General features: G+C 40.7%; 1 protein-coding gene across 2 annotated transcripts in view; it reads left to right on the forward strand.

Moving 5' to 3' along the window:
- The window catches only part of LOC102939366 (AGBL carboxypeptidase 4), a 1,380,179-nt gene that overhangs the window by 759,622 nt on the left and 597,937 nt on the right, over positions 1-22,620 (forward strand). For both annotated transcript variants that reach the window (XM_007062150.3, XM_043552774.1), the window contains exon 6: positions 606-645. In XM_007062150.3, coding sequence (XP_007062212.1) covers positions 606-645 — 40 coding nt within the window. The remainder of the gene's footprint in view (positions 1-605; positions 646-22,620) is intronic.

The following is a 22,620-nucleotide window of genomic DNA, read 5'->3' on the forward strand; positions in this document are numbered from 1 at the left end:
CACTTTCATTTCACCATTCATCCAAGGCTCCCAGAGCAGTGTTCAAACCATTAAAGCTCAATCATGCCCACTTTACAAATATAGAAACCGAGACTCAAATATTCAAAGCCAGATAAGGTGATATGAGTGCCGAAATCCCATTAAAATGAATGTGAATTGGTCATTCATATCCCTTTAGGTGTCTTTGAAAAATCTCCTCCCAGGGGAATATAACTATTTGTTTAACCGAGTCCAAACTGTGAGGCAGTGACTTAGTCAAGAAGAGAATCGTAGAGTAGCACATCTTGGTGCCTTGCTCCTTCTCTGTGAAGTCAACGATCCCTTAGATTTGAAGTAGCTAGTTAAAAGTATGCATGGACACACACATTTGCACTTTTATCCAAAAACCCAATTCAGAAATGTAAATAAACCCCCCCTGAAGGGACTGACTAGATTTCTTTCCTTAGTCGGAAGGTACATATGGCTTCCATCCAAAATAGTTGCTCTGAGCCGTGTAACTTGTAATTTATTCCAGTGTAAATGTCAGAACACTTTCTTTGCATGTCTAAGATGACCCACTGAAATTAGTCCCCCTTTAACAATTCCTTTTCTAATTTGTTTTTCAGCAACAACGGCAACTTGACCTGCTGACTATAACCAACCCTGGTGAGTAAGCTTACAAGGCTTGGCTTTTATCTTTTCTTAAAGAGACGGTTGTCTAAATGTCTTTTCCCCCCTGTCTCTGGCATGCAAAATGAAAAACACTGTTCCCCGGAAAATCTTTAACATAATAACAAGTGACAGCTATATTGTGCTTGGCAAAGCCCCGGGTAGTTATCCATTCACAGAGCTGCCTCTTCAGACCTTTACTCTATGAATTTGAGTGCTGATATTTCTTTAAGCCTCCTGGGGTTACAGTTAGTGATATGTCTGCAGGGTAGATGCCCTAGAATTCACAATGGATGTTCATGTATCACAGAAATGTAAGTTTTACTCTTTTCAGTGCTAAATACATTTACAGGTGTAAAGAGTCAGTGGCTTTCAGCTTGCACTGTTGGTGGGAGAATATACAGGTTAATTCTGAAGAACCTTAAAGTACATGAGTTAGGAAATATCTGGGTAAAAATAAAACACTTTCAAAACAGTCTTCTCAATAATGACTTTTGGTTTTTGTCTGCAAAGGAGAATCCCCCAAATGTGTTGTAGGTTGAATTTCTGGTCACTAGTCATGAAAGTATTTTAATATTTTTGGCATAGTGTTTTTGCGGTTGGGATTGAAATGCAGGCCAGATGAATGAGATTTCTCTTTGATCTAAGCTCTTGTTTAGTTTCTTCAGTAAGACTGGCTCAATTTCTTTTCATTAGCTCTCCTAGAGGTCTACTGTCCACCAGCAACAGAGAAGCTCCACACAGAGTTGGTACTAGCTTTGGTAACCAATATTTTTCTGTCCCTCAGCTCTAAATGCATCTTTATCTTTTTGTCTGGCTTTAACTGGGAATATGTTAACAAAGTGAGCAGGTGTTATGGGAGAGTGGGCAGAATGCGACACATTTTGCTTGGATAACAATTTTGCATCAATAATGGTTCCAACATTGTAAATGGAGATATCTGTGACATGACTTCTCCTTCACTAACCTTGTTCAAATAGTAATCATTAAAAAAAGGAGAAGAAGAAACACTTTGTTGGTACAGATGTTTGCGGCTACTGGCAATTGCATCACATTTTTGCATGTTCATTTTTCATACAGTTTGCAATTATGTTAATATATGCTTAGGGCACTTGCTGATAAAAGCAACAATACAGTGAGAAAGAGCAATTGTCACCACTCTGACTACAAATTCAAGGGCAAATATGACACATTTTTCCATATTTTGTATCTTCAATGTCCCCTGTTTCTAAAGAAAAAAAGAAAAGAAAAAAAAATCCCTGAAGGTCATAATCAGAATAAACACTCAGATCGTGGATATAGTTACTAAAGTCCGCAGCTTTTTTTATAGGAGAAAAGGAGGGTTGGCAGGGGGGAATCACTTAAATGTGAGACATTTGTTTAAATTGTATTTATGATCCCTTCTTTACTGTGATGACTGATGTAATGTTCACTGGAGCAATAAAAGAGTTGATTAAGTTGAGTTTGTACATAGTTGTGATTACAATAAGTATCTAGCACTGCAGATCTTTCAGTTTTGCACAGCAACATAGCAATTAGTTAGAAGGATCAGCATAGGCACATACTAAGACAGTTTCCACTGATTATGTAGGTAGACATGCTGTGTTCCAAAAAAAAGACTTCCTTGCCAGACATTTTTCAAGATGTGCATTTTTTGTATTTTTGTGTGTTGATAGCCAGAGATCATAATCACTGATTTTATAAAGTATTTAAAAATATTGGGCCAAGATTCGTGTAGCTTAGAGTTTGGCTGCTAGATAAGTTTGGCCTCATTTTCAAAATGGCTGAGCATTCCTCAGGCCAAACTTATTCTGGAGCCTAAAATTTGGATTTTCTAAAGAGTTTAAGGGAGTTAGGCATTCAGCTCTTTTTAGGGTCCTTTGAAAAATCCCAACCTAAATATGGATTTAGGAGTCTAACTTCGGGTCACACAGATTTCAAAATTTTACCCTTGGAAATTATTTATCTTTAGATATGGTTACTTTTTTATATTTTCATTTTGGAGGACTGTCTTTATGATTTGTTAGCAATGGACTCTTTTTACAGAGACATGATGTGACGAAGTGGGACTGTTCTTAATGATTCCTCTGAATAGTGTGGGAGTGCCTCAGTTTCCCCTGTGCAGTTCTTAAGTATCTAGGTGGTGGGATAAGGGTGTATGATCATTGCAGAGCCCTAGAGGGCAGGTGTGTGCAGGGGTCTGGACACAGAGAATGGCCAACACCCTGTTTCCTGGCAACTGATGGCCTGGGCCCATCCCCCGTGCAAGGTGAGAGCTAAAGGGTTGGAGAACAAAGGAATCAGTGCCCTCCTGGACCCGGAAAGGGACAAAGCCCAGAGGAGGAGGGGCTGGAGGGAGTTTCAGTTTGGGGCTGGCTGGAGACATGGAGTGAAGGGCAGATGTGGTTGTCTGGCTCACTGCCCCCCAAAATGGACCCAGCTGAGGGGTCCTGTTCTCTGCGCCTACAAGCTCTGTGTTAGACCATGTTCCTGTCGTCTAATAAACCTTTGTTTTACTGGCTGGCTGAGAGTCACGTCTGACGGCGAAGTTGGGGGGCACGACCCTCTGGCTTCCCCAGGAGTCCCGCCTGAGCGGACTCGCTGTGGGAAGCGCACGGAGGGGCAGAGGATGCTGAATGCTCCGAGGTCAGACCCAGGAAGGTGGAAGCTGTGTGAGCTTTGTGTCCTGAAGACAGACTGCTCACAGGAAGGCGACTGCCCCAGAGTCCTGACTGGCTTCATGGGGAGCAGTTCCAGAGCATCGCCCAGGGACTCTGTGACACATGATACAGCTTATGACTGAGTACTTTGGATGCTCTGAATTAGGGGCCGAACAGTTTGTTTTCAACTGCCATTTCTCTGGAAATCCTTTAAGTTTTCCATCCTGTGTAAAGGCAGGCAGCCTCCTGTACAGTGGATGTCACTCAGCTAGTCTTGTCTACAATAGGAAAATCCCCTCTAGCTTGACAATGGCTGGCAGCAAGGAGTCTGGCATGGTCTAACTGCAAGTATACAGCAGGACAAAGTGAATTCAGTACCATTTCAGAAACCATGGTGCCCTTTGTAAACGGCACACCTGTCATGAGATAACATTAGAGAGACATAGTAGGTGAGGTAATATCTTTTACTGGACCAATTTCTGTTGGTGAGAGAGAAGCTTTTGAGGTACAGAGAGCTGTTCTTCAAGTCTGGGAAATGTGCTCAGAATGTCATAGCTAAATACAAGGTGGAACAGATTGTTTAGCATCAGTAGTTAACACATATTTCAAGAAATCATTCAAGGTGAAGTAGCCCATTAACACCGCTCCAGCCAGAGAGGGGAAAGGGAGAGAAAAAGCTGGGGGCGGGGGGCGGCTTAATTGGGTTATAGATTGTTGTAATAAGCCATTAATCCAGTATCTGTATTCAGTCCATGATTTTTAGTATCTAGCAAAGTTATGAATTATGGCTTGTCTTTTAGAAGTGTTGTGCAGGTTTCCTTTGAGGATGAGGTCTGAGAGGTCAGATATAGAGTGATCGCTTTTTAATCTGTTCCACCTTGTATTTAGCTGTGACATCCTGAGTACATTTCTCAGATCTGAAGACAAGCTCTCTGGAAAGTTTGTGTCTCTCACCAACAGAAATTGGTCCAGTAAAAGATATTACCTCATCTGCCGTATCCTTCTAATAAACTGGGACCGACATGGTTACAACAACACTGCATACAACATGAGGTAACGTTCTCTCTCTCTCTCATACATACACACACACACATACACCTGTTATCTGTGTTTTTAGTCACTGAGGTGTTGAAGAACCGTGCAGGCTGTAACTGTATTTTTCCTTCAAGACCCGCTGTGCATTCCCACTTGGGGAATGGTACCTCCTGGCAGTGAGCATATATTGAAATGATACTGAACCCTTTCATTCTGGTCTGCACTTCCAATCAAACCATATTCAGAGTTGGATCAACTGCACCCACTGGTGGCAACAAATGTCAACAACGGATAGTTTTCCTAGAGTAGAGAAGGCTTTTAATGGGCATGGTTGCAAGATAACATCATGTCATTAATACTCACTTATCAGTATTTAAGGGAATTTAAGCTGCACTTCCTTCATGTTGGGTAACTAGAAGAAAGAGAAAGTTAAATTAGTAAATGTTGTTACTACACTCCTTTCTTCTGCCGCTTGGCATGTGAGTTACAAATGGGGTTCTCAAGGCCTCAGTGACTAAAAATTCAGATAATAATTCAAGAGCTATCACAGGAACCTTAATGTTATGTCATGACAGATGTGCCATTCAAAAAGGCCATGGTTGTAAAATGATTCAACAGAGCTTAAGTGTTGTCTTAAGTGTTGCCCATCTTTTATTATTTAGTATCACCTCAGTCTGCTGTTATTTTGAACCCACGTTGTGGTGCTGCCCAGCCATTATCTGTCTTGCACTCACATTGCTCCAGGTGGCCTCCACATAAGAAGCAAAGTGTATAGTGCTGCTGTATACTAGGACGAGCAGGTGTGGTGAAACAATATAGCTGAGCCCTTGACAGACCAACCATCTCCTGTGACTTTCCTGGCTATGACAGAGAAACTGTTCTGCAGACTGACCAAGTGTTTTTTTCAGGCTCTAGTAGTGATGAAAACCTTAGTTTTGACTTAAAAGTAGCTTTGTAAGTCAGAACGAATACTCATTTGTCCCTGACATGGACTGAGTGTATTCTGGGAAAGTAGTGATGGAGGAAATGTTGGGATTGAAAAATTGGTACTGTACATGTACAGAAATTAAATATTGTATGAGACGTGTATGTATATGCTGGCGGATCCCATTTCAGAGTCCCTATGGAAATGGCTCAGGAAATGTTCCACGGGATGCTGAAAAGCGGAAGCTGTTCTACAGGTGATGTAGGCTTCATTGGGTACTGGATCTCCTTGATGTGACTGAAACTCACTTATCAGTATTTAAGGGAATTTAAGTTTCACTTCCTTATAGGTTGAGTAGCTAGAATAAAGAGTAAGTTGAATTAGTAAATGTTGTTGCTACACTCCCTTCTTCTGCCCCTTGGCATGTGAGTTACACCATCTTAGACTCTGTAAAACTCCATGTGATTCAGTGAGTCAAATTCAGACATGATGAGTAAAGTGGGGAGGGGAAAGAAGTTAAGCATTCATAAATGGGTGTGTGTCTAGAGCGAGTCCAAGTTGAAGTAACATAAACTTTGGTGAGAGGAGGGGCTTAAGGAGGTGAAGTTTCACTAACGTATATTTATTTCCTTTACGTTTACTTAGCCTTACCTCTGAATTTCATCTGAAGCACTCCCTGAGCAGCAATTTTTAGTAGGCTCAAACTTTAGGGCTAGTGCTTCCTCTGGCATAAATTGGCTTAGCTTCACAATGAAGATAAGCTGGTTTATACCAGCTGAGGATCTGCCCTTCATTTCTAGCTGGCTTTTTGTGTTTTTGTGAACACTCACTATGTTACAGTATCATTCAGGAAGGTGAGTTCAACTCCCACTGCATTTTTTTTAAATTATTGACAGTGTAAACGGATGTGTGATTGAACCCACTGGCTTTAAAATTGGCTAAGATGTTAGATTGTCCAAGAACCTCCATCACAAATACTCCTTTGAAATTCTCTTTGATTCAGCCTTCTTCGGGGCTTGATCCTTTCCTACCACCCTCTCTATTGCAAATGTAAAATAAACTTTTCTTGAAATCAGTGCACTGTCAGGAGATACTCGTCAGCACTGGAGGTGTATGTTTCCCAGATGTGTATAAAACTCATTCCATTTGGCAGCAGTAAATTGAATACATTTAGAAAACATGGGGTAATTGAATGTTCCATAGTGCCCAGCTTATCTGCAACATCGAATATAGAATGTTTTAAGTCTCTTTCATTTCCATTTTAAGAGAAAAATAAAATAAGAGCTAAATCCTTAGTTCATTAGCCATGATTTACTTAGATTTTTCTCAGAGCACTTTGGGAGTTTGCACCCTATACTAGAGTAAAAAAAAGTATAAATTCTAAGTTAAGGGCTACAGGATTTGATCCTAAAACTGTAGAGATTTCTGAGCATGTCCTTACTAATAAAGTATTGCACTTGTATGAAAGAAAGAAGGCTTGATTTTAAAAAATATTTATCAGACTGAACTTTATGGAGCTAAACCCTATCATTTAAAATATTCTTTCCCCTGTAATATCTCCTGGGCTGTGCTTTAAAAATGTCTCAATTTCATTAATTTGTGATAGGCTGAATTCTTGTAAGGGGGCTCTGGTTTCTTTCATACATATTTTACCACTTTAAATCATAGATATAGGACTGTTGCCTAATTAATTTCCTCTGGTGAGAAAAATATATTTCTACTTTCCTTCCATGAACAAAGTGATATGTGGGATTTACTGTACTTTTTAGCTGATTAAGTGTTGCATTTCCACACACCATTGCTTATGAGACTCCCTAGTAAAATTAGGTGAAGAGAAGAAAAGCTTTAAAATATGATTTTGAAAGTTACTTAAGAATAAGCTCAACTACTGAATGCCCCCCTGCAAGACATTTCCATTACCTTCCTGAATATTCTGACAATCAACTTCTTACTAATTGAAGCATGAAAATAATATGAACTTGAAGTCATGAAGCTATAATACACTTATTAGTAAAAACGATACAGGGTAATAAAATGTGACAGAACGTTGTTCACTGTTAAAACTCATGCACTAACTATTCTTGATAGTCCATGCTAATTAATCCTACATTGATTTTGATCAAAGTACATGTCAAGGGATACTGGCTGAGTTTTCAAACAGCCTAACATAATTACGGATCATTTGTGTTGGTGAAAGCTTCATATGCTGTTTTGTTTTTTTGGGGGTGGGAGGGAGGAACCCTTTCAGTCTTTCTAATAATAACTGATTAATCTAAAAGGAACAGCTAGTGAGGCCTGGGAGCTAAGCTATTTCTCATGTTACATGACTAAGATGTTGTGGGTTTAATTACCTTTGTGCCCACAAAGGTTTAAAATGGATCCTGAAAATGTTAAGGGCAAAAGTCCCACCACATACACGGGAGAACAGACTCCAAAGGTTTGGTTTGATATTACTCTAAATAAATTGATATGTCTTACACATCAAATAAAGAAACTGGAGCCTCAGCCAGCAGCCAGTTACAAAATTATCAATTGCATCTGAGCGTTAAAGAATTAGGAAGGAGTTTGTTCTAATCTTGATGGAGTTTTAGAGACATTATGTGGTAGCAAAAAGTGATAAGAAAACATTGCCTTTCTCCCTGCCCCTTTCCAGCAGCAGGGTTCCGGCTCTCCAAGAGCCAATCAGGCAACATGGCCTTTTATACAGTGAGGGTTAAGGATGAAATATATGTTCAAAAATAAGAATTTCTCATTTACAAATGACAAAGGTGTAGCAAAGAAGAGTGACATTGCTGCATACCCACATTCTAGCCCTACATACTTATGAGGCTCAAAAAGAAAAGGAGGACTTGTGGCACCTTAGAGACTAACAAATTTATTTGAGCATAAGCTTTCGTGAGCTACAGTTCACTTCATCGAATGCATCCGATGAAGTGAGCTGTAGCTCACGAGAGCTTATGCTCAAATAAATTTGTTAGTCTTTAAGGTGCCACAAGTCCTCCTTTTCTTTTTGCGAATACAGACTAACACGGCTGCTACTCTGAAACCTGTCATTATGAGGCTCAGTGGCTTCATAACCCTAACCCTCACCCAACCCATATCCATACCTACATGCTGGCTTGGTGGCTGCAGAAGTGCCACATTCTGCCCACTTTCCATCATCTCTGTCCCGCACCGAACAGCCCACTCACTTTGGCCTTGTTCTGAGAGAGGTGAATTTACCCTTATAATCCCTTTCCTGTGTATCTATTGATGTACATATATATCTATATGAACCCCAAATTACCAACATGTAAAATCCTGTTTCCAATTGAAATGAAGGATAATTTTAGATTAAATAACAAAATGAGATTTTTTTTAATGTGTGTGTTTGCTAAATATTTAGCTTTAGTAAGTCTGTTTTTGTTGTTGGTTTTATTTCTTGCGTAAGAAACCTGACTCTTTTGTATATCTACAGGATAAGTGGTGTTTCATCAAGATTAAATAAGACCAGAGAGAGGGCATTTTGAAGGCTAACTCCATTATTTTTGAAGAAAAACATCAAGCTTTTTCACAATGCCTTATTATTATTCTGGGTCACCGTGATGTTTCCATGCACCTTGGCATGTCCCTTTAATTGGATCCTTGTGTACGAAGGTCCAGTACAGTTGCATTGAAAGCTGACATTTCTAACTAACTGACCTTTTCAGGCCCAGTGATACTCCTATAATGATTATCCTCTAGCATTGTTTGGACACAATACCACATACTTCACAGCACATAAAGAATATGGCCTCTGAAAACTATTCAAAATTCCCAATCTCAAGTTAGCAAAATAAGAAAATTGGGTGCAAACATTCATCAGACTGTTATTGTGCAGATATCGATTTGAATGCCCTTTCATTTCTCTGGGAAAAAGTGTTGTATTATGGAGCTCTAAATTAACTTTTGTTCTGTTATTTTTTTCCAGTAACTATAAAAAGGTCAAATTCATTCATAAGGCTGAATAGATTTGCTGGAGATAAGCAATAAGATAGCAATCAACCTTCAAATAACCTTTAAAGAGACAGTATCTTCTTTTCTGAACAATAATTGATCTGTTCATTAAGGTGCTGCAAACTCTTTGGGGCTCATGTAAGCAAAATGTATAGGACCCATGGCCAAAGGATGTAATCTAGAACAATAAGGAAATTAATTCTGATGTTAGAAATATATAAAAGTAGCATATTTCAGAGACAACCAGGTGATAAAAGGAACAATATTGTGGTCTGTGGTGCTTGATTTGATTGTCCCCCAAAAATGTGAACAAAGACAGAGAGACGATCTGAAAGTTTGATACTTGATTTGTTTTTGTTTCACCTATGCCAGAAATCTGAATCTCGCACTTCTCTCCTGAATTTGATGGCTAGTGTATAATGATCTTCAGAATTTGTTTTCTTGGTACATACAAGGGAACCTCAAATGGAACAATTTGGGTTAAACATCAGCTCTGCATGGAGAATGTGTAAACTTAGGGTGCCTCTTTTAGTCTCTCCTTTAAGACAAGTCAGATTTGTAGGTTATGAGGGGTTTGTGTGTGTGTGTGTGTGGTGTGTGCAGTGAACTTTGTGGAAAAGGTTTGTTATTTAGTTAGTTCATTGATACATACTTCCCAGTGGTTTCTGCACATGAAAAAATGAAACCTTGGCCAGTTCATTAGCTGCAGCCAAGGAGTCCATAGCGCAGCTGTAAGCATGCCATGATCCTTGGCCAGTTGTATACCAGTTTACTCCCCAGGCAAAAGTTAGAACAGACTGAGGGGTGCTGTAATTGTACCAAGGAGCTAATGCATAGCCAGGGACTGTCTAAGTCAAGGGATTACTGTATATTTAAGATATCAGTCCAATGTTTAGCATTACACCCATGTCCATATTTCATTTGTGTGTGTAAATCCATGTTACATACTTCATTTTATTTTTGTGAATTACACATGTGCCATGGACTAGCAGTGCATAATTGATTACAAGAAGTTGTTTTGGTTTTTATCTTTGATCAGAGCTCTTAGAAGTAACAAGTATCCCAGGTGACAAAGCTTTTTATATTGAATATGTTTTCACACAGTAATTTTTGTTGAGTCATATTGCGCTCCTTTTCTTTATAAATAGGTTGATACCTCACGGAAAACTTAGAAAAACAATCTATGTAGAAACCCTTCTTGGTTATATATATATATTGTAAAGCAGAATGGAAAGCTCTGTCCCCAGTTGTTTATTTTTTAATTAGTAAGGGCATTTCCATGGGAACAAAATCTCAGTCACTTAGAAGTGTGTTTTTTTTTATAATTCTTATCTGTCATCTGGTCTGAACAAGAGTCAGTGAAAATGAGAGTCCCTGCCACAAATAGCTGACGAACCAAAAGACAAACCCAGAGAACATAGGATTATTATATAACCTTTATATTACAATAGCACCCAGAGGTCCCATTCCACTGCCGGAGGGTATTGTGCTAGGCGGTGTACAAATGCATAGTATGACACCATCCTTATCCTGGAGAGTTTACCATTTAAATGGACAACACAAGCCGTAATAGACAACATAGAAGGAAAATTTCAAAACTAGTTAATTTAAATTTTTATTTATGCAAAACCATCTCCTCTCAATCCCCAACCAAGCTATAGCAGGGAAGACAAACACTAACTGTTAGAGATTGGCAAAAAGTTTTTAAAGTTTCCCGGTGGGAGTGGGGGCTATCACTGTGCAAAGAATTGTTATTTTATCAGATTTGGTTCCTGAAAAGATCAAATCACCAATGAGTTCATCTTTGGCGGTCAGAACATTTGGTGCTGAAACAAGCAGTCAGAGAAGGGCACTGGAGAGGATAACTTAGAGACTTTATTATTGTTTTGAACTCACTTGAAGGCATCAATTAACAAGTGAATTTTTAGGGGGGATCTGACTGAGGAGAGAATGGGGACTTTGTAAACCAGGTCTGGGAGCATGGGATGGCAGAGTGGGAAAAAGGCTCAGACAGGGTGTCCGGATGGTCAATGTTGACAAAGTAGCAAGGTCGGGGGAGGGGAACGGTCAGAATACCATGTGAGAAAAGGTCCTCCTGGCTGCTCTGAATTATGCTTGACTGCAGCAGCTCCCCCAGGCTACCCTCACGTCTTTACTACCTCTTCACAAACCCCCAATGCTGGGAGCTGTGTGAGAAAATGGCACAGCGGTCTTTCAAGGAGAAGTCTCATCTGGTCAATTAGGCCAGTTTTAAATCTGCTTTGGGGATGAGGATCAGACCCACAGCATCTGAAACCTTAAAAATAAAACATTACAAAAACAAACCTGTAAACCTCACCAAAAATGGCCCATACTCACCACTCACAAGCACACGCCTATAGTGAGAAAGCACATGATCATATGGGTGAGCCCCTCGTCCTTCCTGACCCCCTTCCTTCGCCACTCTTTGTTATGCTCTTGTATATTTTGTTTTGGGTTTGGGTAGTGTGTTCATTAACACTCTGGTGTCACCTCTAAAATTTAGTCTGTACACTTTTTAGGGCAGGGACATTTATGTGTGTGTGTGTTCGCACATTGCGGAAATTTATATGTTATAAAATAATACTACAATATATGTTAACATGGTCCCGCAAAAAAGTACCACAACCAGAAACCAGGTGACTAATAATCAATACTGTGGTGTTCAAGAACTAACTGCTGGAGTGTTAATCTCTTAAACTTGTGTGTTAGAGTTCTGGTTTCTTCACCTTTAACCCAACAGTGGAATATAGCTCTACTTTCTCTTATAACTAATTGTTCTTCTGTCCTTTGAGAAAACAGATTTGTGTCTTTTCATAGCTTTCTGCAGAGGGCTAATAATGCATGGGGAAGCTTTATTGCCCACAAGAGAGTTTGCCAGGTTGTAATAATAATAAGTGCTGTTGAAAAGTCATGATCAATGTTAATTCAGTTATTTTTCATTTTCTTTGTGTTTCTTTTAAATGAAATCTTGTGTTTTGTACATTTGCTCCAGCCCTACCCTATGGATTGCTCATTGGAGAGAGTGGTGACTGGTTGTTCAATGAATTCTTATTTGTCCTCCCACAGAAATAGCTGCAACATTTTTAAATGATGAATTTAAGGGAGAAAAAAATGGAACTTTGGATGTACAAAAGATGTAAATGTTGTTTTCCAGGTTTTATGGTTCCCAGATGCCTCCTCTAATTGCATAGCTAACCCTGAGTTTATTAAGTTATTTTCCAGAGTCAAACTCATTTGTATACATGTCAGAGTATAAACTGAATTTAAAAAGTAAGACCTCTGGATTAGAATTCAAGAATGATAAACAAACTCATTTAGAATGCATTTGCATGTAATTTCCATGTGCCAAAATGCAATTGCATGTGATTTGTAAATACAGGTCTTGCATCTATTTAATATTACCGACTAGCATGGAATAAAATATTGTAACTTCTTTTTTTAAAACAAATAAATAAATGAATAAAACCTTTAAATGGCCCATGTTTGAATGTGATTCAGTATTCAGAAACTGGTGAGGAGAGATAAGCATGCCGAGAAAGCTGTAAATTCTATTTGCAACATCTGTAGTAAGTTAGAATACTGTGTTTTATAGCAACCCCCTACCTTATCCCACGGACATTACCATAGCATGTGGTATATTTATTATTCACTTCCCGCAAGAGCTGTTTTGCCTAGTGCAGCTTTAAAAATAGTCTATTTTCTCCCTTTTAAGTTCAAACTAGTAAGAAAACAAAATAATTGCTTCTGTTTGAAGTGTATTGGCTAATTTGGCCTACAAACTTTGGCACAAACTAGCATTTTAATTATTATTAATAATAATTTTTATTAAATAGCGCCTAAGGACCAACCAAGAATGGGGTCCCATTGTGACAGTCACTCTGCAAATGCAGAATACCAGAAAGTCCCTCCCCAAAGCACTTACAAACTAAATAGTCCAGACAGACACGGGGTGGGGGGAAGGGGTAGAACACATAAGAAGAGTGACCAATGTGAGGGCAGCAAACATCCTGTTTGTACCATGTTAGTTAGTTTTGAGGATGGGTTTCGTTAGGAGGGGATTAGCTGAATGGAAAGAAAAGTTAAGAGAAGACAGGAGATTGAAGGGAAGAAGGGTGAGGAGGACAGGGCTGGGGAAAAAAGGGACAGGTGTGCCGTGAATCTGAGGTGAAGAGACTCAGGGAAAGGAAGGGAGAGGTTTGGAGCAAACAGTCAAAATGCAAAGGGCAGAGGAAGTCCAGTCAAAATTGGAGAAAGTTCTCTACTTTGGCTGTTTCCACTCCTATTGCCAGGAATCTCTGGCCTTGTCTACACTCCGCGGAGTCTGCTGACACAGCTGCACTTGTATAGCTATACGGCAGATCCCCCTAATGTAGACACAGTGTATACTGACAGAAGGATGAGTTCTGTGTGTGGAGGAACACCAGTCTCCCTCAATGACATTAGCTACACCAACAGAAGCTAGGGTTACCCTCTTTGAAATGCAAAAAACTCGGCACCCGCCCCCCACAAGGCAAGCCCACTGAAACCCCAACCACAGGGTAACTCCGCAACCCCACCCCAACAGCCAAGTATAGTATCTAGAGAGAGAACACATATAGATATGATTGATAACATCACCCGTCTTCTGAAACCCTCTCACACACACATGGTGCATATGTGTGTTGGTGGGCAGACAGCTGCTGTATTTTCAACAGTGTCAATCTGTTGTTGCTTAAACTGTGGAAATGGGAACACTGCAGCACCTTTAGCTGGACATAGAAACTTTAAACATTAGATATCTCAGTGTATTATGATAATAATTCAAATCTTTAGACCCCATGTAAACAAAACTGCCTGATTAAATTATTTTTCTGGCAACTGGAAAATCTATTAAAAAAACACCAAAAACCGGCCAGGCCAGTCAAATACCAGCCAGGTGGTAACCCTAACAGAAGCCCTCCTTTGTTGCCATAGTTCTGTCTACACTCCAGATTTTGCTGGTCTAGCTATGTTGGAAGAACGTGTGGTTCTTTTCATGCCCACAGCTGACATAGCTATGCTGATAAAACTTTGTTGTGTAGACCAGGCCTCAGACTGGTACTTCCCTGCAGTTCTTCCCCAAGGCTGCATGGCAGGGGAGCGGGTGGGGAAGGAACATCTTGAGTTCTAGTGCCCCTCAGAGTGTGCAAAGTGGGTCTCCCCTGCACAGTTCTGGGTTTGGGTGTGCTGGGCAGGAGAGGTGGTCCTGACTGGGTCTCATTTTACCGCCTGCCCCTCAGTGCAGCAATCCTTGTTTTGGCTGCTTCTGCCGCTGCTCCTACTGGTTTGAGTCAAGGATTAAAAATGCAGTGTGTGTCTCAAGATTAAAGAAGCCTGTAGCTTTGACGGAAAAGGTAATACTGTTTGAAAATAGAGGTTGGGGGTGAATTAGAATTTAAGAAGTGAACACAGTGATGCTGAAATGCATTAGTGGAGTTACTGAAATCATGCTTTATTTAAATGCATTGGTTTTTTAAAACAGCTTATCCTGAAATACCGAGCAACAACCATTTTTATGTCCATTGCATAGCAGCAAAGCCTCACATACAATGAGAGACATAATAGGGTCCACAGAGCTCATCAACCTTGGAGCTGGTTTACTGTCTCACACTTTGCATACATTAAATATAAAAACAGGGTTCCTTCCCTCTTCCTAATATTGCTGCCATTGATTCCAACTTGACTCAATTCTGAGGAGAGCCATAATTTTCAATAGATTCTTTTATAAAATATGGAATTCATTCTCTTTTGTAAAAACTGAGCCTTTCCATATAATAGCTTCATTTCACTCTTGTACATTGGCACCAGTATTTATCATCAAGGAGTTAGAGATGCTAGGTGCCTTTCCATCTTTTATTTCTGGCAGAATAGACTCCTTTTTGCACACATGGATGAGGGATTAAGTGTTGTCGCATTCTGTTTTTTGCTTGATCTATCAAGAACTCTTATTTACTTTTTGGGTTGTAATTCAGTTTGCATACCTGGTTTAAATGTTAATTGCTAATTAGGCTTAAAAGGTATTTAGATAGTGGTCTATATTAACCTCTTCAACTGTCCACTTCTTCCTAAGGAGGCAGCTGGCTGAAACAAAACAAAACAAAAGCATCATTATGTGGATGATAAATTACCCTCTTGTCCCAGGAGAAGACAGTCCCTCAGCACCAAGGTTGAGACATTCCAGTGACTGGAATAAAAGAGCCTGCAGACTGTCTGTCCACATGGTGTTTGATACATAATGTGATTCTTCTAAAATGGCTTTTATAATTAAATCATCAAGGGTAGTGGGAGAGGGAACATCATTCTTGTAACTTCCAATTTATCAGAAGCTACTGTTACTGGTGAATGGAAACGCTAATTTTATATTAAGTGCTTTAAAAGTTACATTTCAAAATGCGGATTTTGAAGGCTGGCTTAAAAAAAAGAAGAGCAGATATTTTAAAAATCTAGCAGGAAGGAAAGGTTGTTGCATTCATCCAGGGGAAGCAGATAACTTTTCACTTCAGTGATCCTATTGCACTAATGTGCCTTTCTGAATATGTGGACCAAATTTGTTGTTTGTTTTTATATATGGCAGTTTGTGTGAATGGCTCCTTGACACCGAGCGTGTCGTGGCAACGATTTAATGTGCAGGACTCTAATGATCAAGGTAAGTCAGCAATTAGCACAAATGACCAACTATGAAAACAGAAATTCCTCCCATTTGCTTTAATTATATCTTTGTTCAAATATTTGCATACTTTATCGCCTAATTATTAGGGATTTTAGCATTTTGAACAGCAAAGGAAATGACAGGGATTAAGATTTTGCACAATGTTTATTTAGTTTCTTTCCTTATTAGCTAAATTAAATCCAACAACTGAAGAGTCATATATAGAACTGTATACATAGCAGTTGAGAAACTAGACCTAATATTAAGCACTATCTGTGTGACTTTAAGTTTTACAAAGCAAACAATGTAGAATGACTCTGGAATTCTGCAGTCTGTTTCCCCCAAAGCTCCTTAAATAGTACCATCATGTTGCTTTAGACAGCTTAATGTGGTCCATGGATCAATATCTGGCTAACTCTAGAGCAAGGGTTCTCAAACGTCATTGCATTGTGACCCCCTTCTGACAACAAAAATTATTACACGACCCCGGGTGGGGGGATCAAAGCATGAGCCTGCCCAAGGCACCCCCACCCTCAGGCAGGGGTGGCCAAAGCTGAAGCCCCAGGCCTTCATCCCAGGATGTGGGGCCTGTAACCTGAGCCCTGCCACGCCAGGCTGAAGCCAAAGCCTCAGTCTCGGGCAGTGGGGCTCGGGCTTTGGCTTTGGCCCTGGGTGGTGGGGCTCAGCCTTCGGCTTCAGCCCCAGGCCTCAGCCAGTCTAATGCCAGCCCTTGCAACCCCATTAAAACAGGGTTGTGACCCACTTTCGGGTTCTGACCCACAGTTTGAGAAACGCTGCTCTAGAGTATCTTTCTCTTGCACACTAGTTAGGCTCCTTTCTTTATACTTGCAAGCACATAGACCAGCCGGTTAGTATGTACTTTCATCAGTTCTAGGAAGCAAGCATTATATCCACACTGATTGTACCAAAGATCAGTCACTGGGGAGATGTGCTTGATACGCTCAAACACGGAGCCCAGTGTCAGACAGGCATACAAATGCAGTTCAGGTGATTTCCTGGGGTATTTACAATATTGGTCATAGTACGACTCAATTATCTTTTAAAATGAAATACTTTGGCCAGAATTTCTAAAACCTTTTAGGATATGTCTATATTGCAATGAAACATCTGTGGCGGGCCCACGTCAGTGGACTTGGGCTCGCGGGGCTTGTTCTGTGTGGGCTCAGGACTCCATGAGAGGGAAGGATCCTATAGCCCAAGCTCCAGCCCACACCAAATGTTTACGCTGTAATTTTATAGCCCCCAGCCTCAGCCAGCTGACCTGGGCCATCTGGGGGTGTTTTACTGCAAAGTAGACATACCCTTAGATGTCTAAAAGGCCATAGCGCACATAATGGAGCGCTGGTGTTACATGTGGGCACAGAAGTGATTTTTCACTGGATTTCCTAGGCATGCAAAGACCCCTGAGCACTCAGGAATGGACACCTCTGATTTCTGTGTGTTGTCGTGACTTCTCAAATAGGATTTTCAAACTGGGTAGGGAGGTGTCTGGGAAGTCTTAGACTCCTACAAAATGGGTACTGCTAGGGTAGCATTTTTCAAAAGCACCCAAGGGACTTAGGAGCCCAAGTCCTATTGGCTTTTACTAAACAAGAATCCGATCCCTATAGTGCACCTGTAGATAAAGTACAGGGGCTTTTTAGTAATATTCACTGGAACATTGGTCACCGTGAGACAGGCGGTGAGAAGGCCTCATTCCAGGGCAGGCACTGAAGGCTGCATTCTGCATTTACATCCCCACTGAAAGTAAGGGGGAGTTGCATGTCTTCACCTGAGGGCAGATTCATTCACTTTCCTAATGACTTCATAATGTGGCCTTGTAACTTCATTTTTTCAGACACTTTCAAGAGAATACACCCTGGTATTGCTTTCCCAGTAAACTAACATAAAATTGACCTTTTTTTTTCTCTTAGCCATTGCTTGGTAAACTAGGCCCATTCAAACCCAATTAATTTTAATACGGCAAAATGCAGAGGTATACATCTAGGAAGAAGGAATTCAGGCCACATGTACAGAATGGAAGACTCTATCCTGGAAAGCAGGGACCCTGCAAAGGATCTAGGGGTCATCACTGAAAAGCAACTCAACATGAGCTTCCCAGTATGATGTTGTGGCAGAAAGGGCTAATGCTATCCTTGAATGTATAAATAAGGGATTGGTGAGTAAGAATAGGGAGGTGATTTCACCTCTGCATATGGCATTAATGAGACTGATACTGGGAGTCTGTGTTCAGTTCTGAGGTTTACATTTTAAGAAGGGTGTTGAAAAACTGGAGAGGGGGCAAAAAAGAGCCACAGAAATTTTTTGAGGCCTGGAGGAAATGTCTGATAGTGAGAGACTTAGAGCTCAATCTGTTTAGTTTATCAGAAAGAAGACGGAGAAGTGATTTGATTGTAGCATATAAGTACCTTCAAAGGGAGAAAACACTGGGTACTAAAAGGCTCTTCAATCTAGCAGAAAAAGGCATAACAAGAACCAATGGGTTGGAGCTGAAGCCAGACAATTTTAAATTGGAAATAAGGCACATTTTTAACAGTGAGTGTGATGAGCCATTGGAGCAAACTGCCAAGGGAAGTGGTGGATTACTGGATGTCTTTTGGGGAAATACGCTTTAGCCAAATGCAAGCTAAGCTTTAGTCACACACAAGTTATTGGGCTCAGTACAGGGGTAGCTGGGAGAAGTGTAATGGCCTATGATATCCAGGAGGCTGGATTATATGATCAAATGATCCCTCCTGGCCTTAAACGCAATGAATCCATGAATAATTGAGTTGTTATTCACATTTTCTATAGATTTATTATGTAAAGAATTAATTTTCCTTTTGAACAATGGGAAGGGAGCAGAGTTTCCTAAACCATAAATCACAGTGGCCATCATGTAGGAGGGGAAAGAAGCTGCTGAGCCAGTGCCTTACATAGGTATTGCAGGTGTTATACCAATAAAATAAAAACTAGCAGGATCTTATTAAAGGGGAAAAGGCAAAATACCACATTTATTGTGAATACAGAAAGAATCATAGTAAGCAGTTAGTTATAGCTATAACATTCCATTCAATCTCATATTTATTCACACATTCATTCATACAAACACACACACACAGGTTCTGCAAGGTTGTTATCCTAGTTACCAGCCTTAGAGTTGCTCATGCCAAGCCACTGGCCAGGTGGCCTGGACCTGAGGAGGGAGCAGGGCCTTGTCAGATGCTCATCTGATGCTCCTGGAAGTTGGTTTGCAGAATCAGACCCCAAAGTTCTCTCTTTTTAGAGTCTATTTTTATAGGAATTTCTTCCTAGGCCAGTCTATGGGAATTGCTTCATCATGCTGTTGCTGAATCAATCAGCAGATAGCACATTCCTGACGGCTCCCTGCTGCTAGATGTTATCTTGTTCTTTGGTTCTCCCATTCTTGAGGCTGTTGGGTGGATTCCAGTCTGCCCTCTGGGAGTCCTCTGGCTATTTCCACTTGACGCCTTCTTCAGCCGATGGACACTGGATTCTTAGGCTGGCACCTCCCTGATCATTCAGTTATTATCCACACCAAGCATCCATCCACATACATCCTCTATCTCTATTTTAATCACAATTGTTAATACAACAAAAGGGCGGGGAGTCTCTGGGTGCTGTTTCTGTTGTTAGAGTATTGCTTTGAGTCTCTCTCTCTCTGTGAATTGCTTTGAGAACAGACTCTGTCTTAGAATGTACTAACACAATTAGCAGCTTGCAAGTTTCACACATAGAGGGAGAGAAACAGTAGGTTGGATATTAGGAAAAACTTTTTCACTAGGAGGGTGGTGAAACACTGGAATGCGTTACCTAGGGAGGTGGTGGAGTCTCCTTCCTTAGAGGTTTTTAAGGTCAGGCTTGACAAAGCCCTGGCTGGGATGATTTAATTGGGGATTGGTCCTGCTTTGAGCAGGGGGTTGGACTAGATGACCTCCTGAGGTCCCTTCCAACCCTGATATTCTATGATTCTATGAGTACCAAAAACCAAGAGACCTCTTAATTAGTAATACCCTGGAATTTAAACTATGGGGAATCAAACTCATTTGTGATTTTAATACAGAACTTCTTTAATATGATCCAACACAGGGCAGGATTGGTGCTACATCTAGCAATTTGATAGGGAAGGGAATACATGTTTGAAAAATGGTTTGGCCCAAGCTGAACAGGATTTTGACCAGAATTTGGCTGAATGCCAACTTAAAGCCACATTTCGGTATACCCCGCCCCTAATTATGAGAGAAAGAGAGCGTATGAATGAGTGGTGTAGCCAGGACGGGAAACTTGGGTGGATGCTGACTTCGGGTAGATGGGCAATGACAGGAGGTAGGGAAGGGGAGGTAGGAGGGATGGGGCTACTTTCCCCCCAACTGTCTCCAGCCTTGTGGGGGGGGGAGGGGGGAGATGGACACGCTGGCCAGGGTCCCCCCCAGGAGTGCATGCAAGGAGTGCGGTCATGGCATGGGGGCTTGCCCTGCTCCTCTCACCCAGTGCCCAAGGGGTCAGGGTGCGGGGGCTTGCCTGCCCACAAACCTCCATGCCCCAACCCCACTCCCAGGCAAGAGCGCCGGGCAGGCGGGTGGAGCGGGGCAAGCACTGGGGCCAGAGCAGAGCCAGTGCTGGGAGTGGGGTGGGCCTTGATGCTAAGTGGCAATCCCTGGCTACAACCCTGGTGTGAACACTGTACTGGAAGCTAGATGCTCCTGAGTTCTGACCCTGGCTTGACTCTGATTCCTTTCATGATCTTGGCAAAATGACTTAAAGGGACATGATCAATTTTAAAAGTACACCTTTGTCTGAATTTATTTCTAACTTCTATAGCTACACATCACACCTAACATTACTGTATCTCAACTAGATTACAGAAGTAAATTCTCTACTTTTTGCTTGTTTATTCTGTGCATTTGACAACGCTTTGCATATATTCAATTTCACTGTTACCTCTGTGTGGTCTGTTAGTCCCTGACCCTGCAATGACCTCCATCAATTTCCTGTATTGTTTTGTATGGGTCTTCACGGAGTAACAAGGAAAAGAAACACATTTAAAAATATATATATATATATAGTATTATACAACCACAAAACTGGCAAGAGAATTTGGAGGCAGGTTTAGGAACTAAGACTACTTTTAATGCTTGTTTTTTATTGACTAGATGTCAAAATGGTAGGATCTACTTTATCCTCTGTGGCTCAGTTTCTCTGTCTGTATAATGGGGATAATAATATCCACCTTCCATGAGAGTGATAAGGATTAATTTTTGCAGTGAACCTCCAACCTTGAAAAGCACTATGTAAGTGCTAGGCATTACCATTATTAATGTTAATGCTTAAATGAAATGTTAAGGGACAAAACTAATGTTAAAAAAGAGAATGTTCTAAACATCAAGGGCCTTAAAGAAAGTCTTTTGCCCACCCATTGTGCCTTATTAGAATGTATTCTGTTTATTGAATAGTAAATAGTTGTTTAATCAGAGGTTAATCATCATATTGTGATTTACTGCTGGTTTACAGCTAAAATTACTCTCCTTTTTTCCGTTATCATAAATTACTTCTGTTTTGCATAACTGAAACAGCTTTGTTTGACTGACTCTGACCCTTATTGGAGCTATGCATTCACCTCTGTAGTTTATGAATTAGGAAGAATAATATAGTGTCGTGATAGAGAGCCACACTAAAACCCTTATTGCCATCATTGGGAGATCTGCATGTAGACAGACGTGTACTTTCATGCCCCTTACACCTGCAAAATAAGAGCTTGGTGAATTACAAACAAGGACATGTTTATCGGAAGGAACCTATTAAAGGGGATTCTGCATACTCCTTATAACCAAGACCAGAATCCCAGGGAAACAGCCAAAGGACCATTGTACTGCATGGGTTTGGACTTTAACACACAATGCTACAATATTAACTGCATTGGATGTAGCATGAGCTTCTGAACTGATACTCTCTAGGGCTGGGTGAACTGATCTGAATCTGCTTAACATGAAGGGATGGAATCAATGCTTGACTGGGTTTAGATTCAATTATGTAAACGCTTTCCTGCTTTGTTTCACTATGATCCTCTGAATGGTGCTCAACTACCATGGTGATGGGCAGAGTATAAGAGGATAGATAGTTTCCTGGTGAGATTCACCTTTTGTTCATACACCAGCCAAGAGAGGGGCGTGTTTTGGGGAGTTATAAAAGGGTGTGGTTGCAATAAAAACAGTTGTTATTCTCATGAAGATTGCTGTAGTTTAAAACCAGTGAGTGGTAGCCATAAATCAAAGAGTGTTATAGAACAATACATGAAGTTGTATTGTATCTTCACCATAGTAGCAACAGAGCTGGGAGCTGAGCTATTAAACACTTGGCACTAGAGCTCTTCAGTGTCCTTTTTATATGACCGGTTATACTATGTAAAATAGCCATGATGCTTTATTCTGTGTCTGGCCAACAAGGCATAGGCAACAGAGCGACACAGGGAATAAAGTGTAACGTAACTACACAAGTACAGTCATGCTGATGTGTCTACATGGAAGTGGGACGATCCATACTCTGAGGGTGCAGATGCAAAGGGGGAGAATCAAGGGAATTGTTTTTTGTTTTCAGCCTTAATGTTTTCAGCCACTGCTCAGGACAGGGTCTCCAACTGGATAGACTGAGGTTCTGATCCAGAACAGCAA

Source organism: Chelonia mydas, chromosome 8, assembly GCF_015237465.2.
Source record: "Chelonia mydas isolate rCheMyd1 chromosome 8, rCheMyd1.pri.v2, whole genome shotgun sequence".
Classification (NCBI taxonomy): Eukaryota; Metazoa; Chordata; order Testudines; family Cheloniidae; genus Chelonia; species Chelonia mydas.